At 41.1% G+C, this 16,258-nt stretch overlaps 2 protein-coding genes across 3 annotated transcripts in view; one reads left to right on the forward strand and one right to left on the reverse strand.

The window, feature by feature from the left end:
* Window positions 1–1,298, forward strand: part of clip1b (CAP-GLY domain containing linker protein 1b) — a 34,419-nt gene extending 33,121 nt beyond the window's left edge. For both annotated transcript variants that reach the window (XM_084383516.1, XM_084383517.1), the window contains 4 exons: window positions 48–213; window positions 300–352; window positions 448–560; window positions 713–1,298. In XM_084383516.1, coding sequence (XP_084239642.1) covers window positions 48–213; window positions 300–352; window positions 448–560; window positions 713–950 — 570 coding nt within the window. In that variant the 3' untranslated portion in view covers window positions 951–1,298. The remainder of the gene's footprint in view (window positions 1–47; window positions 214–299; window positions 353–447; window positions 561–712) is intronic.
* Window positions 1,299–6,272: 4,974 nt separating this feature from the next.
* On the reverse strand, window positions 6,273–16,119 carry bcl7a (BAF chromatin remodeling complex subunit BCL7A). Its single transcript, XM_084383534.1, has 6 exons — window positions 15,778–16,119; window positions 12,843–12,924; window positions 12,464–12,560; window positions 11,263–11,412; window positions 10,422–10,525; window positions 6,273–9,106 (listed from the first exon to the last, which is right to left on the reverse strand). The coding sequence occupies exons 1-6, from the start codon at window positions 15,867–15,869 to the stop codon at window positions 9,032–9,034; spliced, it is 600 nt and encodes a 199-aa protein (XP_084239660.1). The 5' UTR covers window positions 15,870–16,119; the 3' UTR covers window positions 6,273–9,031.
* Window positions 16,120–16,258: the final 139 nt, after the last annotated feature.

The following is a 16,258-nucleotide window of genomic DNA, read 5'->3' on the forward strand; positions in this document are numbered from 1 at the left end:
AACGAGGGGTGTGTGAGGGATTGATCCGTTGTCTGTCGTCGCTGCAGATCGCGGTGCTACGAGGAGAAAACGCCATGGCCAAGACGCTGCAGTCGGCCGTGGAGACGCTGGAGAGAGACAAAGCTCAGCTGCAGAGCCGTGTTCACAGTCTAGAGCAAAGGCTCATGGGAACGCAGGCCTCAGAGGGAGAAGACACCGAAGCTCCGCCCTCAGGTGAGGAGACGATGATCAGAGCGCTCAAACTGTCATGGAGCCTGGAGTTTCTTTTTGTCAACCTGCTTTCTGATTCACTTCTGCAGGCGATGCAGCTCTGGAGCAGCTGAGGGAAGAGAAGGAGTTCGCTGAGGGACAAGTAAGACTGTCAGGACGCTGCTGACACATATTTTATCTAATCAGTTCATGTTCAGGGCTCTCAGTTCTCATCTGTGTCTTGATTGTCTCCATCAGATCAACTTCCTGAACAGCGTGATCGTGGACCTGCAGCGGAAGAACGAGGAGCTGAAGATCAAACTGAAGAAGCTCGCTCTGGCTGAGTTCAACGGCAACGACGACACTGACGCGTAAGAAGAACACAAAATCATCGCTGCTTCATAAATGAACCGCAGTGCAACAGTGTCATTGATGTGTTTTTGATACATCAGAGTGATTTTTGGTTTTCTCATGTGTCAGTAATCACCGTGTCCTCTCGTGTCGTCCCTCTTTCCTCCGTCAGGTTTGTTGAAGGTGTGTCAAAGCGGGGGAAGAAGGCGGCGACGCCGCGTCTGTTCTGCGACATCTGCGACTGCTTCGACCTCCACGACACCGAGGACTGTCCCACTCAGGCCCAGAGCCCCGACTCTGTACCTCACACCACCTATCACGGCAACCCGGCCGACGAGAGGCCCTACTGCGACATCTGCGAGGCCTTCGGACACGCCACCGAGTCCTGCAACGATGATCAGACCTTCTAGAGGCTCCAGAAACTCTTTACCTGCATCTTAACTCCTCCCCTTAAACACCTTTTACTCTCCCACTACATCTCCCACAGTCCCGCCCCCGACATGCCTGACTAAATCCCTTCAGATTTTTCCATATTGTATTTTTATACTGTATTTATGCATATCACTGGTAGCCACCGTCCTGATCTACGTCCTTTTCTCTGCAGCTCTGGCTGTGATGCCGAACGCTCGTCCAAATATGCTGCTTTGGTGCAATATCGATGTTTATAACAAAAGGAATCCGTCCTCTGCACTCGTTGTTTTTAACGTGTTGTTTTGCATTTAAGTTTGTTTCTGAAATAAGCATTAAGTGACGTTTCACGTTGTTTTTTGGGGCTTTACTTGTTACATAGCCAAAAATGATGCAACACAGCTAAGCACAGATGAAACTGAAGGGAAAATGAAGCACATCTACGGTTTTACATTCCTGTATCACATTCCTCCGTCTGTTCAGCTACGAACCAATCAGAGAGTGAGACTGCCGGGTTTTTACTAACTTTATATGTCTAACAATATTTTTTACAAAGTCCTTCTTCAAGTCTGTCGACGTACGACGGAGTGTCGGGGCCACTGACGGGAAAGAAAGTTGTAATATTTCCAATAATGCAAAAATTCCCAGTCGAATCTTCAGACTTTTGTTGTGAAACAACATTTATAATTCACTAACAAAAGTATGAACTATCTCATAATGTATAATAATAATAACTTTATTCATATAGCACAAGTAACAAAGCACTTTATATACGACTGAAAATAAATATTAAGATTAAATGAAAAGGAAGGATAGTTCTTTACAACTAAGCAGTAAAATCTCTTATTATTCCAACTTTATTCTCAACATGTTAAGACAATAATCAAAATGTAACGGCTTTATTCTTTAAACGTCACGACTTTTCTCTTTGCACCATTCAGACATTATTCTCAAAATATAATAACTTTCATGACTTTGTTCTCATAATATTACATCTTCTTTCTCAAAACATTGAAAGTAAAATTCCAGCTTTACTCTCAAAATTAAAACTTTATTCTCTAAATATTACGACTGTAATCTTTAAACAGTACAACTCTTTTTCCACCACTATTGTTTTATCATTATTTCTCGTAATATGCTGACTTTATTCTTAAAATACGACTATATTGTTGAAATATTTTGACTCTATCTTATAATATTACAACTTATTTCTCAAAACTTTGCCTTTTCTGGGGGAAATATTTAGACTTTATCCAACAGATTAGCAGATAAAGTAGCAAAATCTCAAAATATTGCAACTTTTTTCTCTTTATCATTAACGTTTAGTTTTTTGGGGGGAAACATTTTAATATTAACTTAAACTGACAAAACAGTAGATGAAGTAGTGAAATACAACTTCGCTCTCAAAATTACAACTTGAATCTGGAAATATTAAAATGTTTATGATCACGACTCTTATTATGTTATTGTGCCTTTTTTGTTTTGTAATATTCCGACTTTGGTCTCGAAAGTTTTGACTTTTCCTGAAATATTACAACTTTTTTCTCACATCACTGCCAGTTTATTCTTTAAATATTACAACTGAATCAAACTTAATTAATTACTGAACAGTGGCCTGAACACTCCGTTGTAATCACACCAACAGTTGACCTGTGGACGGATGATAACACTTAGTAACATGAGCGAAGTCTTGACCTTTAAACTCGTTCGTTTCCAGTGTTGATGTCTTTTCTCCGGAGCTTTCAGCTGCATCTCACCGTCCTCATCAGTGGATGGAGGTTAGTCCTGAGTTCACTCGTGTGTTTCCTCCGTCTGCTGAAGAAGACCATGAGATGCAACTGAAGGAAAGCGAGTAAGTGGACCTCGACTCCACAGATTTTACGCACGAAGGTCAGTTTACTTGTTTACATACTTTTTTCTATGAAGTGTCTCCACAACGTTTATTTGTCAGTCAGAACAATCTCACCACGAGGTCCATTTAATAACTGTTCAGAGCTTTCAGCAGGATCAGAATATCTTCATCCGCAGTCGTGGAGGAAGTTCACATGTTGTAGTTTCATTTTTCTGAGCAGCTTTAAGGACTTCTCGTCTATTTTGGGTTCAGATTTGGGATTCAGGGACCTCGTGATGAGATTGTTTTGTCGTCTTCTGTGTCGAGCTTAATTACTTTTCCATAAATCATCCTACAGGTTCACGTCCTGGAGTAATGCCACAGAAGGTTATTGAGGATTTGTTGTCGTTAATGAAGAAGTCGTTGCATTTTGTTATTTATTCTCTGATCGTTCACTAACCGGTGATGTTCCTGCAGGGAAATAAGCTAGCACTGATTCAAGGTGTTGTATTAGTCTGTACTAGGACTACTGTACTGTAGTGTAGGTGGGCTTTTTGAAATGCATCTGCCTCATGTCACAGGAACTCGCCCAAACTATAGAAGCCTCGACTAACTTAGTTTTGCACTGTCCACTTTAAAGATTCAGCAGAAACAAACGGCGCTTTAACTTTATGGTTCTGATCAAAGTGACTTTATTCTGAAGGTCAGTACAGACGATCACACTGCCCTCTTTAAAGTTTAAAGTCTGACATTCTGGGAAATTAGCTTGTCGTTTTTTGTATCGGAGATGAAGTGAAAAGGTTTTGACAAGGAAAGGGAACACTTGTTTTAAAAAAGAGGATTCTCTCTGTTTCTGCGGCATCAATGTTTTTAATTATTTGGCTCTTTCCAGCACATAACCCACATAAAAAGGAAAAAAGTCAATTTTACAATAGTCTCTTTGGTTTTTGTTTGTTATTTAGCTGTTTCCCCTCCATTTCCAGTCTAAGCTAAGTTAACCTGCGGCTAGCTGAAGCTTTATACTGTATCTAAAAGGGAAGTCCAACGATTTGACACATCAAAGTCTGTGAAAACGTCTTGGGAGCACTACTGCCTCATGTGATGTCACTCGAGTCCGCGTCAGTTGAAGACTACAAGTTTGAAAATCAAATAAAATCTGTCAGCGTGGAGTTAGAAAGAAGTGAGACCTCTGTAGCTGCTCCCCATCTCTGCTGCAGGCTACATTAGCCACTACTAGCAAAACACACCCGAATCTCCAAGTGAGCTGTCGGTGGTAGAGTTGCATTGTGGGTAATGTAGGCACCAGGACAAGGAAAGGGAATACGTAGATTTAAAAAAAAAAGGATGACACTACAGAGCGTGATGCTGAATCCGTCGGACGTTTTCTCACCTGCTTCTCCGCCAGAAACCGAAGCGAATTTCCCAAAATGTCGAACTGCTCCTTTAAATTTAACCCTGTTTAGCGACTTGTATTTGACTTCTCCTGTTCTTAAGCACAATTTTTGGATCATATTGAATCTTCCAGTGTAACAGTGTATATAATACATGATGCGACTAACCATCGACACTCGTCTTTGTAAATACTAATCAGAGGCGTCCTTCTGATGAACGTGTACACAGTGCCATGAACAAAAGATAGCTTTTATGTGTACGACATTTTATTTTTCTGCCCTGTTGATAAAAGATTGACATTGTATACGGAGGTTTCCACTCCAGGGGGGGAAAAAAAGCCCATTTGTATAGACTTTAAAACATTGTGTACTTTATACGTGATGCATCTAATTATTAGTGTTTTATATGTAACAACTTCACCGTCGAGGAATGGTTTGGAAACCGTTTCTCAGATGTTGACGTGGTGTAAAATGTCACTGTTTTCTATGTACTGTATACTCCTGAACAGTCCAATAGAAATACTAAAAAAAGCAAAGTGTGTGTTCGTGTTTTGTCCTGTTTTCTCACTCCGGCGGTAGATAATGTTTTTTGCCTTGCAGCAGACATTTCTACATCCTCTCACAGAGCATTGAACTCCACTCTGTGCAGCTCACAGCAGTTAGCTGCTGCTGCTCTGCTCATTATAGTTTCGTCCTCAGATCCATTTACTCCTGAGAGGTTCAGGCAGCTCGGAGAGGCTGCTCCACTTTTCATGAGCTCATGAGGCCTGTTTCATAAATGAAGATCAGCACTTAAACCAGGTTTACTTCAGTAATTCAGGTTTATTTATTTTTGCTCTGTGAACATGATGAACGTAACTTTTTTAGCTCTGTTTTTGTCTCCTGGGGGAAATATTTGTCTCTTAAGCTGCTAAATGCTTCACTGTGTTTACCAGCAAAGTCTCCAACTGTCTCCGTCTGCTGAGAAGAAAAAACAGCTTCAGGCACTCGAGTGGAGCGGGAACAAGAACACTTATAAGTTTAGATTAAAAAGCCTTTATTAAAACGTGGCTACTTACAGAGCAATAAAAACACCGACTGGTTTCGACCTCGAAGGTCTTTGTCAGGGTGCAAAGTGGTGGACAAAGAAGAAGGTGAACGCAGGTGGTGATGACGATGAAAAAAACAAAACATCCATCACATGAACACATTTCCAAAAAGACTCAGTCCATTATCTAAATCATGTGACCTTCTTTGTCATTTAAATACATCTGTACAAAATAAAAATAAATATATATAAGGCCTGTTTAGTTTAAACCTTCTCTATCTAAGGATGCTTAATGTTTTTAGGATCAAGGTCATGAGAACAAAAAAGAAAAGGAAGACGTCTGTCCGTCTGCTGCCGAGCAGAACTTTTTTACTTTTCACAGTATAACACTCTTATGTATAGAAAAGTTTAGGTTTAGATTTTAAGGTTTCAGGAAACAAACAAATAAAATGAAATATATAAAGATAATAAAACTAGAGACCATCTCACACCAGTCACGACGCCCGGCAACATGTTCAGATCCGACCCATGACTACTCAGTACTCACGGGTCAGTTTGATCTCAACTACACACCTGTCAAGTTTCATGACTGCATCGTGCACGGTGACGCGACTGTGCTGGCAAGATACTCGCTATGAAATGTATCTACAGGACCAACACACACACACACATACACAGATGGACAAGGTGAAGCATTACCAGCAGATGCTGATGTGGCGGAGAGTAATAAAAACAGAAAAAAAAACAATTAGAAAAAATAAAGACGATAACAGACGAGGCGTATAAAAAGTTCTTCAGCTAATTTTAAAGGGGCACTTTGTAGTTTTAGAGAAGAAATTCAGACTCAGAAAGATTTATTTTTTCCATCAGTGGATAAACAAGCTGTTCTCAGAGGAAAATAAGGTCCCAGAACACTAGAAAGGTGGCAGGGTCCGCCACATATAAACAAAAGTAAGACAGTAAGAAATTGAAGACGATGAAGAGCTTTTCTCTTCTGATTAAAACCTCTTCCTCAAAACTACAGACTGCTCCTTTACGTCAGCACTTCAGACACACTGAACACAAAACGCCAGAAAAGTTTTTGTGAATTTTATTAAGAAAACAAACCATTGGACATGATAAAAACCAAGCACTACTGATGGAATAAATAAGTCAAACCAAACCATAAATCTGTACAAGATCTAAAGTGAAACAAAATGGTCCCAAGAAAAAAAAGAAAGAAAGAAAAAAAAAAAAAACAACATACAAGATTTTATATCTCACAGCTCTTTTTTTTTTTTTTTGTTTAAACACACAGTTATGAGCAAACTATAAGCAATCGGCTCAATCAGGTGAAAGCTACAACAGAAGTGAGATTTTGTTTTTTTTTAAACTGAGTGTACATAATGCTGTTTATAACTGTTAATGTCAATACAATAGCATTTTAAGTTCCAGCGCTGCTGGACTGGGAATGAGGTATATGCTAATCCATCCTCTAAACTGAGACAATTGTCATTTTTTATTTCTTTTCTCTCCATCCATGTTGAACGCTGATCAGCTGAAATCTGAAGTTATTCCGTCTCTACAGCCCCCGTTAACGCCGTGAAGTCATTGGTTTGTGATTCAATTGATTCCAATCCATAGTCACAAGCAAATATCGATTAATGAAACTAAATCTTACATGTGTGAGGTTGAACATTAGAGGTCAAAGGTCTGAATCCGTACGAGAAAGTTCAAGTAAATTGCACAAATCTGCACAAAACCAGGATGTCGATGCCACACGTGTATGGATTCAGCCAATAGACAGCACCTTGAAGGAGGATTAGAACCAATGTTTGAGCTCAGAGACTGGACCCTTCTGTGTGGAGCTACAGAAACATGAAGGTCGGAGATAAGTAGTGATACACAGACCAGAGATGAGAAGAGACGGTGGACCAGACTGAAAACCAGTTCCAGCACCTGGTCTGGTTCTACTGAGTTCACACCGGAGTAGATCCAGACCAGGTGAGCAGGAACTCTGACTTGTGAGGTTTGCAGATTTTTTACATTTCCAGAAGACAAAACCAAAAAGACTTCTGGGTAGTGTTCAAATTCCTGTTTCCAACTGTTTTTAAAGGAATAGTTCCACATTTTCATCAAAGTTAAGTGACAGGAATGGTTCCACTCACGTCTGTACGCGAGTGACGAAGCTACATCTTAGCTTAGCATAAAGACATGATGCAGGATTTTTAAAGGCGATCTTTAAACACTATGCGACTGATGCCTTTCACATTACCACAAGACAAGTTTGGTTTTCCTTCTGTGTCACGTTCAACGTTACAAATACCAGAAAACAGGAAACAGAAGCTTCGTTTCTCTTTCAAACTCGGCACCAACTGAACAATGTTTCTACGCTGCTTGAATAAAGACAGATGGAGAAGTATTTATGTGGCGATGTCGTCATAGCATCACAAACATCAGCATGTACACCTGGCTGTCACGTCTCTATCCGAGTCCTCTTCCCTTTCTTACTGAAGACAAAAGCCAGATGTTAGCGGCTCTATTGTCCAGTGTGTAAAAGCAGTATTTGTTTCCTATGGACAGGACCAGGCTAGCTGTTTTCCTATTGTTTCCAGTCTTTATGCTAAGCTAAGCTCAGCTGAGCACCTCCTGGCTCTAGTTTAACACCAAACGTACAGACACACGAGTGGAATCAATCCTCTCATCTAACGCTCGACAAGAAAGCACAAATATTTCCCAAAATGCTGAAATATTCCTTCAAATAAAAAACAAAACAGTTGTAGTTGAGTATAAATATTGGGTAATACTAATAAGTGATGATTATAAGGCAAAGAAACAAAACAAAACATGGCACCAAAATTGTAATTCAAAACCTGCTTGACCTAAAATGTGTATTTAAATCGTAGCAACTCAAGGCACACCTTCAGGACCTACGCTACCTACGCCTGTCTTCACTACTCATCCAAGAGTTTATCTTGACCTGTACCGTCGTCTTCTTCTTCTTCTTCTTCTTCTTCTACGAACCACAAACTAACTCACTGTGATAAACATGTGAATGGAGAACTTTTCATGGATAGAGAAAAAAGACTTCCACTACAGCAGCAAATCTATCTGTGATCGATTGTGACATACCATAACAGTGCATTGACCCTCCTGAGAAAAAAACCCTAAACATTTCCTAAACAAATATAGAACATTAGTCTAACAGGAGGGAGGATTGAAGTGTCGTGGTCTTAGGGTGGAGGTTCCCCCCCGCGGCCGCTGATCTGAGACCAGGTTAGCCTCTTGAGTATCCTGAGCTAAACCGTTAGCAGTTCTAAAAATCGGTCTCAGAGCAGCGACCGGGATCAACCTCGTCCTAATCTCAGATCCCCAGTGTTAACTCTTTTAGTCACAGATACAGGTCAGGGTTTGTGGTCTGGCCTGGCGGGTGGCCCGGGCTCGGCTGACGGCGTCGCCCCTGGTCACGGAGGGGATTGCAGCCCCGGGTTCAGAGCTTCTCTTGGCATTAGTGAAAAGTGTGGAGAACTGGAAGGAAGCACGGAGGGGACCAGTGAATAGAGGTAATATCCATTCTCCCTCTGTGGCAGAGGAGTGTTAGGGCAAAGGTGGCAAGGTGGAGGGGAGACAGCCGTCAGGAGGAGGAGGAGGGAGGGAGGAGAGGAGGGAGGAAGAGAGACGTCCATTCTCCCTTTGGTATAGTTTGGGTAGAGAAGGGAAGGTGGAGGTAAGAAGAGGAGTGGGAGGAGAGCTGGTGTGTCCATTAGCCCTAAATTATCTAGAGTTAATGGAGGGAGGTGCAGAGGGAGGGAGAGGAGGAGGGTGAAGGAGAGAAACGAATCAGCCCCCAAACATTTAACTCTCCTCAAAGTCCTGAGACGAGGACTCCAGTTTGCTTTTCTTGCTTGCCGGGGCCTCCTCCTCTAGGTCCTACGAGAAAGAAGAAAAACAACACATGAGAAACGGGGCCTGTTCACGCCTGGTATCAATATTTGTCCGGAGTGATTCACTGTAAAACATTTGCCGAATTTACAAGAAGGTCCAAATAATTAAGAATTTGTCAGAGACAGCATGTCATAACATTTATTTAGTTTCTCCTAACTCAACAAAAATAAAATCGGACGTTTCTGTAAGGGAGTCTGGGAACTTTCTCCACGGCCGACAAAGAAGTAGCCTGTGTTGGTTACAGTTTACTGTATTTGCTACATTTGTCATGTTTACATAGTGTTTTGTATTTAAAGCTGAATCAACATGGAGGTAAGAATGATTGAGAATTGCAAAGTTGAAGTTATTCTGTGTAACAACTCTCAAAATTACGAAATTTGTTAAGGGAGTCTGGTGATATTGTGGTTACCAGTTCAATGGCCAAGATGACTTTAACTTAAATTAAGACTTTTTAACACCATGTTACTAACACAGAGAATATAATTCAATACCTTTTTTTAACAGTGACATAAACTGAGGTATGTAAGTGTGTTGGGAAACCAGTGGCAACAACAACAACAACACACATGCAGACACGTGCTCAGAGGACAGCAGGTCCTGCGGTCAGTCCTGTTGTTATTCAGGGTCCTTCAGTATCTGTGTGACTATAAATATCCATTCAACATTCACCGAGTGCCTGAGGGAAACATACATTATGGCTGCAGTCGTAGAAGAGAAGTCAACACTGGAGCGGCAGGTCCAGAGAGAAGTGACATAATGTTGATGTACTGGACCTGTATTCTGTTTATTTTGTCCTGGTTCTTCTGAGGTATCTGATAAGAGTTCTGTTTGTGGTTCTCACAGCATTTTATAAATGTGAGTTTAAAAAGATGAACAGCAGCGTCACTTTCCAGGAACAACATCCTGACTACTGTGGTTGTTTCACAGAGCGAGTAAGACAAGAAGAAAGACGTGTTGATTTTTTTAATAAAATAAATCTCCTGGTCCTAGTTTGCTCATAACTGTGTGTTCCTAAAAAATTAAAATAAATAAAAGCTGTGAGATATACAATCTTGTATGTTGGGAACATTTTGTTTCGCTTCAGATCTTCAGATTTATTGTTTGGTTTGACTTATTTATTCTTGGTTCTGACAAATGTCTTTATTTAGTTCTGATTGGACACAGACACAAAAACCCTCTTTTTTCATTTCAGGATGTTGTTAAAAGTCCCGCTGCTGAGGGATGAGGGAGGGTTAGACCGCTCATCATTGACAGCGTGGACGACCGAACACATGAGTAGTGAGTGTAGACGTGTTCGTACCTGAGTGGCTTTACTGTCTGAAGAGTCCTTCTCCCCTGAGGACAGACTGTCTCTCTTGGCACTTTGTGCTCTCTCTGAGGTCTCTGATGACGGGGTGGTCTTACCTGCAACACATCGACACATCAGAACAGAGTCCATTACAGCTGGCGTGCTGCAGTTGCTGACACTTTAATGACACAGTGTGGTCGAGTGAAGTAACTGCACGGTAACATCAACATACTGAGACGTACATTTACTCAACACAAGATCAGTTTAGTTGAACCACAGTGAGACAAAATAAAAATGTAATTCCTGATATAAATACTGTAAGCAAAAAAGCTCCATGATTCCTCCTCAAATGAGAATATTAGCTGCTTTACTGTTTACTGTAGCTACTGTTAATTTTAATTTTATATATTATATATGTGTAATGTATGTTTTTGTATTTTGTATGCTACTGGACAATTTCCCTCGGGATAAATAAAGTATCCATCTATCCATCTACTCTCTCCGTTTATTGTGTTGCGGTTAATCTTAACGTTCAGACTCAGAGAGAGTGCCGTCTACTTCAACCTAAAAGACGGTTGTCGGTTGAAGTCTCGAGGGAAACGACGTGACCACAGCTGCGTCCCTGCGTGTCTCCAGTATTTAACAACAGGGAAGTAATCATCTCAATGTTCTCTCAGCTCTCAGTGTGATGCTGTTTATCTCAACGTTACTGACGGAGATAAGAGAAACAAAAACAGGAAGTGGTTCATCATCCACCTGATCAGCCGTACTGACACGCCGCCACCTGCGACATGTCGGTGAGGAACTTGTTTACAGGTGTGTGTGTGTGTGTGTGTGTGAGGAGGCGTCTCACCCCTCTTGCTGTCCGGGCTCTGGTCAGTCTTGGCCTCGCTGTTCTCGCGGTGGGACGCGGAGGTGGGCTCTGGGGTGGGGCTGGTGCTACAACTGTTTTCCTGTTTCACTGGAGACGAGTCTGCGATGGAGCTCTGGTTGCTGTTGTCATCTAACAACGACAGAAAGAGAGAAGGACTTACGTCAGTTGGTTTTTGTCATCGTGAGATTGTCAGACATTGATCTTTGACATAAAATGTAATGATTTTTAATAGTTTAGTATTGCATTAACAGAATTACTATGACTTGAAGGTGTCAATTTGCATGGAAGATACATAAAACCCCTCAAGTGTGACGAGTACAAATGACTAAAATGCAAATTCTTTGGTAATAAGTTTAAGAAGCAAAATGTAACATTTCTCATCTCTCTCCAGTTTCAAAGTCCACAAAACATTCCTGGAGCTTCACAGCAAAGTGTTGCAGCATTCTCCTAAACAACTGGAGTTGTAAAAATATATAAATATGGCTCCATACTATGGAGTAGTATATGGCGCCATCGTCTGGCATAATCCAAGTCTCAGAAAGTCCAGAGATCCCAAATTGATTTGAAGAGACATTATTTTCACCCTTTTTAAAGCCAAAATCGTTAGCACGCAGCCCGTCTGAAGTGGGTGCACAAGCTTGAACGTGCTTTAACGTGAGATAGCGTTGGGCGTGATGTCTGCCGAAATGGCATATGATGATTAACACACTGAAACACTGTGATGGACGACAGCGTCATTGTTTTTTAAAGACCCTTGATGTGCTGTCAACACTTTTAGCTCAGCAGCTACACTGAAAATTTCGTCTTAAAAAGTGTTTAAACAATGTCTCCTGCAAATCACTTTGGGTTCGCCACCGGACGAGCTGTATGGAGCCATTTTATGTCGTTTTTCGTTGTTTTTTTCTGTTTTTCTTTTTTAAACAAGTCCCCAGCTAATTCAGTTTTCAACGCTGTTTTGCTGTGAAGCTCCAGAAATGTTTTGTGTGCCTCTGGAAAACCTTTTTGGAGAAACATGCACGCCTAACACTTCACTCTACCCCTCGACATGAACATCTAAAATGGAGCGGTAGGGGCAAAGAGTGCGCTGGGATTAGGCCTTGGACTTTTCATGGCATTTGTCAACAATAACAAATAACAGAGAGCATCACCAGCTCTGTCCTTTAAGGCTTTCACCACCTACCATGCATGTCCATCATCCCTGGAGAGGAGCTGTTCTCTGGAGTCGTCAACTCTGAGCCGTATTTCTCATCTTTGCCCTTCTTCTTGTTCTTGTTCTTCTACGGAGAGGAAGAAAATAGCGTTCAAACACACAATAGCTTCGTTCAAAAGCAATCGACGTGGAACAATGCGATGTACAAAAACAGCAAAACAAAAACGGTGGAGCTCTGACAGCGTGTTCAAAGGAGAATACATTACGGAAAATATTTTGCCCTTGAAAACAAAAGGCTGGACATTTTCTTTTGTCTTCCAGCACCTGTTGAAAACAGGTGGTGACGCTGTGTGTTCCTGGTGCGTTTATAATGACATTTAATATCATTGAAGAGGGAGCGAGAACTCACATCATCTGATTTGGGCTCCGTCACTGGCACCCACTTGTAGATGCGGAGGGACGTGTCTCCAACAGTCACCCATTTCTTCTCCCTGTGCAGGAGCACAAACCAAACTGACTCAAAGAAAGACAACGAGGCCACAGACATGATAACACAGACGGCTGTAGATTAAGACGCTGTGACGTGACGTAAAGAAAGAACAAAACAGTTCCTGATGAGCTCTTTTAGTGATAGGACTTTAAAAGTATTACTCTTAGGGCTAATAAGTTAACCATTTAGTCTAGAAAATGTCAGACAATAGTTAAAAATTGCAAACACAATTTCCCAGAGACAATTATTATATCAGCAAATTACTTGTTTTGTCCGTCCAGCAGCCTAAACCCCAAAAATATTTCATTTACAATGATAAAACAAAGAAAAAGTTATTATATTTCAGAGCCTGAAGTTACTGAATGTTTGGTATATTTGCTCAACTGAATCTGTCTGTGAATAGAAAACATTGTGATTAACACAGCAGGAAACAATCACGTCATAATAAACAGACATCACTACTAAATCCCAAAGACTCAGACAGAGTCACACTACAGCAGATGAAATACATTTTAAGACCTCAGCTTGGGTTTTGGGAGACTGTGATGACATTTTAGAGACCAAAACGTGTAATTGAGATAATAACAGGCACATTGACTGATAATGACAATTTTAGTTGCAGACCTGAATTATTTGGTCTATAAAACGTCAGAAAATGGTACAAAATGTACTTCACGTTTCACTAAAGGTTCAGTTCACATAAACAAATGTCTTGTTTAGTTTCAATTTAAGGTCCAAACTCAATAATAGACTAAGAAAACCAGCAAATATTCACATCAGAGAAGCTGGAGCCAGAGGATTTATGGCAGTTTTTCTTAAATCAGTGGACAAAATGGTTGATAATTTCATTTTATGATCAAACTGACATATCGCTTCAGCTCTAAAATCATTATGTAGATATAGGCACACTAGAATTGACAACAGGATGATGTTATGTGACAGCATGTGATATAAAATCAATATACTTCTAAGTGCTGTATAGTAGGCAACAGCTGCCTACTATACAGCACTTTATTACCCTGACCTGGATGAGAACCTTCAACAAAATCAATGTAATAATTCTGATTCGGGAGCCAACTAACAAACATATTCATCCATCATTTTCTGATTGATTCAAATGATCTTTTGGTCCATAAAATGTCAGAAAACAGAAATAATAAAGTGTCAATCACATACTCAAATGTCTTATTAATCACGAATTATATTATTATCAATAAAATATTCACATTGGTGGATCTGACACCTGTGAATGTTTGGCTTTAAATAGGTATTAAACATTAAACAATGATCAATGGACTAAAACTGATGCTGGATAATTATTCATAGATCCGTTAATCAATTAACTAATCGAGCAATCGTTTCATTTGTGTGCAGTAATGATGTATTCTACTAATTACTATAGATTAAATGTAATTAGTAAATCACAATTACTGTAAAATTGTACTTCAGTACAGTACTTGAGTAAGTTTACTTAGTTACTTTCCATTACTAAGTCAGCCAATAAACTTTTTAGCTCATAGCATTTATTGTGTTACTCAAGTAAAGTACAGTTATCTTAATATTGTACTTAAGTACAATACTTGAATATATGTACTTAGTTACTTTCCATTACTGTCTTTAAGTCAGGGGTAGCTAGTAGCATTTAGTGTCATCTTAAGTTTCAGCAACAGGAAACACATTTTTGATATAAATGTATTAAATGTTAAAATAAATAAAGTAACTACAGTTGTTAAATAAATGTAGTATAAAATGAAGTATTTATTCAGGAAATGTAGGATTATTACTCCAAATAAAATGGAATTAAGTATAGTAGTTGAGTAAACGTACTTAGTTACTTTAGATTACTGTCTTTAAGTCAGTAGTTAATGTAACTTTTTAGCTAGTAGCATTTAGTGTTAGCTTAAGTTACAGCAACAGTAAACAATTTATTGTGAAACGTATAAAAACGGTGGAAAAATGAAATAATACAAATTAATACACTTCATCTAATGTCGTCCATTTGTGCCTGAAAGTAGAATAATCCGTGTAAAAGCATTTTATTCGTATAAATAATCACAGTCACATCAACGTTTTTGTCACAACACCAACTTCTCCTGACTTTGACCCGGGGACGTTTGATTAAAACACCTGATAACAAATATCACATCGATCCTTCCCCCCCCGGGCGGGGTTACACACCCGACTAACCGACATCTGAACGTGCGCTCTCGCGGTGTTAAAAACGTGTATTTGTGCCGTTAAACGCGGATAAAAGTGTGTTTTTCGCGTGAAGACTGAGTCACTACGTGTTCAGCCATGCACTACTGTAGCCTACTTCCCTCTCCCAACCCCCACCGTGCCTCCCTCTCGATCGGACCTAAAGGGCGACTCAAAGCGCTTAATTTAAAACTCCAGACGGACTAAACTCCTCCGACTCGAGAGCGCCGTCGTCAAAATTGTTTCCAAGTCGACACTTATCGGAGGTTTCGGTCCTAAAAACCCGCCGCCCGAGCCGCGAAGCTTCAACAGCGGGCAGCAATGGCTTCATGTGACTGCATCGAAATGGCTTCTGGGTTCAACCCTAGCCGTTAAAACCGAGCGAGAGAAAAAGCCACAGAGACGCCGGGTACATGTTGTGTGTCGGCTCCCCGGCAGCCAGACGACGGTCGGGGCGGTGCACCGCACTAGTGCGCCCCGGTGCACCTGAGCTGCAAGTACATCTGCCGTGAATCCCGTTCAGAAATTGTCCTTTTCTTTCAATTTCATCCCTCACTCCGTCTCGCTCCTTCCCTCTCCTCCCCCAACAAGCGAGCCTTTCTCGTGTTAGATAACGAAGCCCGCTTTTTTTTCCTCCTCCTCCTCTTTCTCCTCTTACCATTTTCGTACTTTCTCAATAGCGGCCATAACCCTCTTGATGTCATCTTTCGCCCTGCTCCGGGTCTCAGCTCGGACCGACCTGCCCGACATTGCCGCGGTGGGTATAATATTTTTAAAGCTCGCCGGCAGTTCAGACACAATGCAAACAGTAGAGCGCACAGAGGAGCCACTGCGCCTGCGCGGCCTGATGTAGCAGGGGGAGAGAGAGGAGCCCGGCTGCAGCTGCACTGCGAGCAGAGATGTGTCTCCCTGCTGAGTGTGGAGGAGAACAAAGGAGGCTGCACAACAGCGTGGACGCTCCCGGGGCTGGAGGGACAGTTCACGGGCTTCACCTCGGTCCGAGGGCAAAACACTCCACGGCAGTCAAAGTGTCACGTTAGTGCTGCTGCTGCTGCTGCTGAGGTGAAAGTACACGAGTGTCAGTGTTGTTGTGAGCACATACAGGACTCACACTTTGTAGTTTTAGGGAAGAGATGTCA

This window comes from Pagrus pagrus (assembly GCF_965226575.1).
Source record: "Pagrus pagrus genome assembly, chromosome: 19".
NCBI classification, from domain to species: domain Eukaryota; kingdom Metazoa; phylum Chordata; class Actinopteri; order Spariformes; family Sparidae; genus Pagrus; species Pagrus pagrus.

Bases quoted from the DNA above. Each gene is read 5' to 3' on its own strand.
- bcl7a (XM_084383534.1), bottom strand. From the start codon at position 15,869: ATGTCGGGCAGGTCGGTCCGAGCTGAGACCCGGAGCAGGGCGAAAGAT. The intron at 10,526-11,262 runs GTGAGACGCCTC...GATGTGTTGCAG, and splicing joins GAGCCCGGACAGCAAGAGGG to GTAAGACCACCCCGTCATCA. The intron at 9,107-10,421 runs GTACGAACACGT...TCTTTCTCGTAG, and splicing joins CAGACAGTAAAGCCACTCAG to GACCTAGAGGAGGAGGCCCC.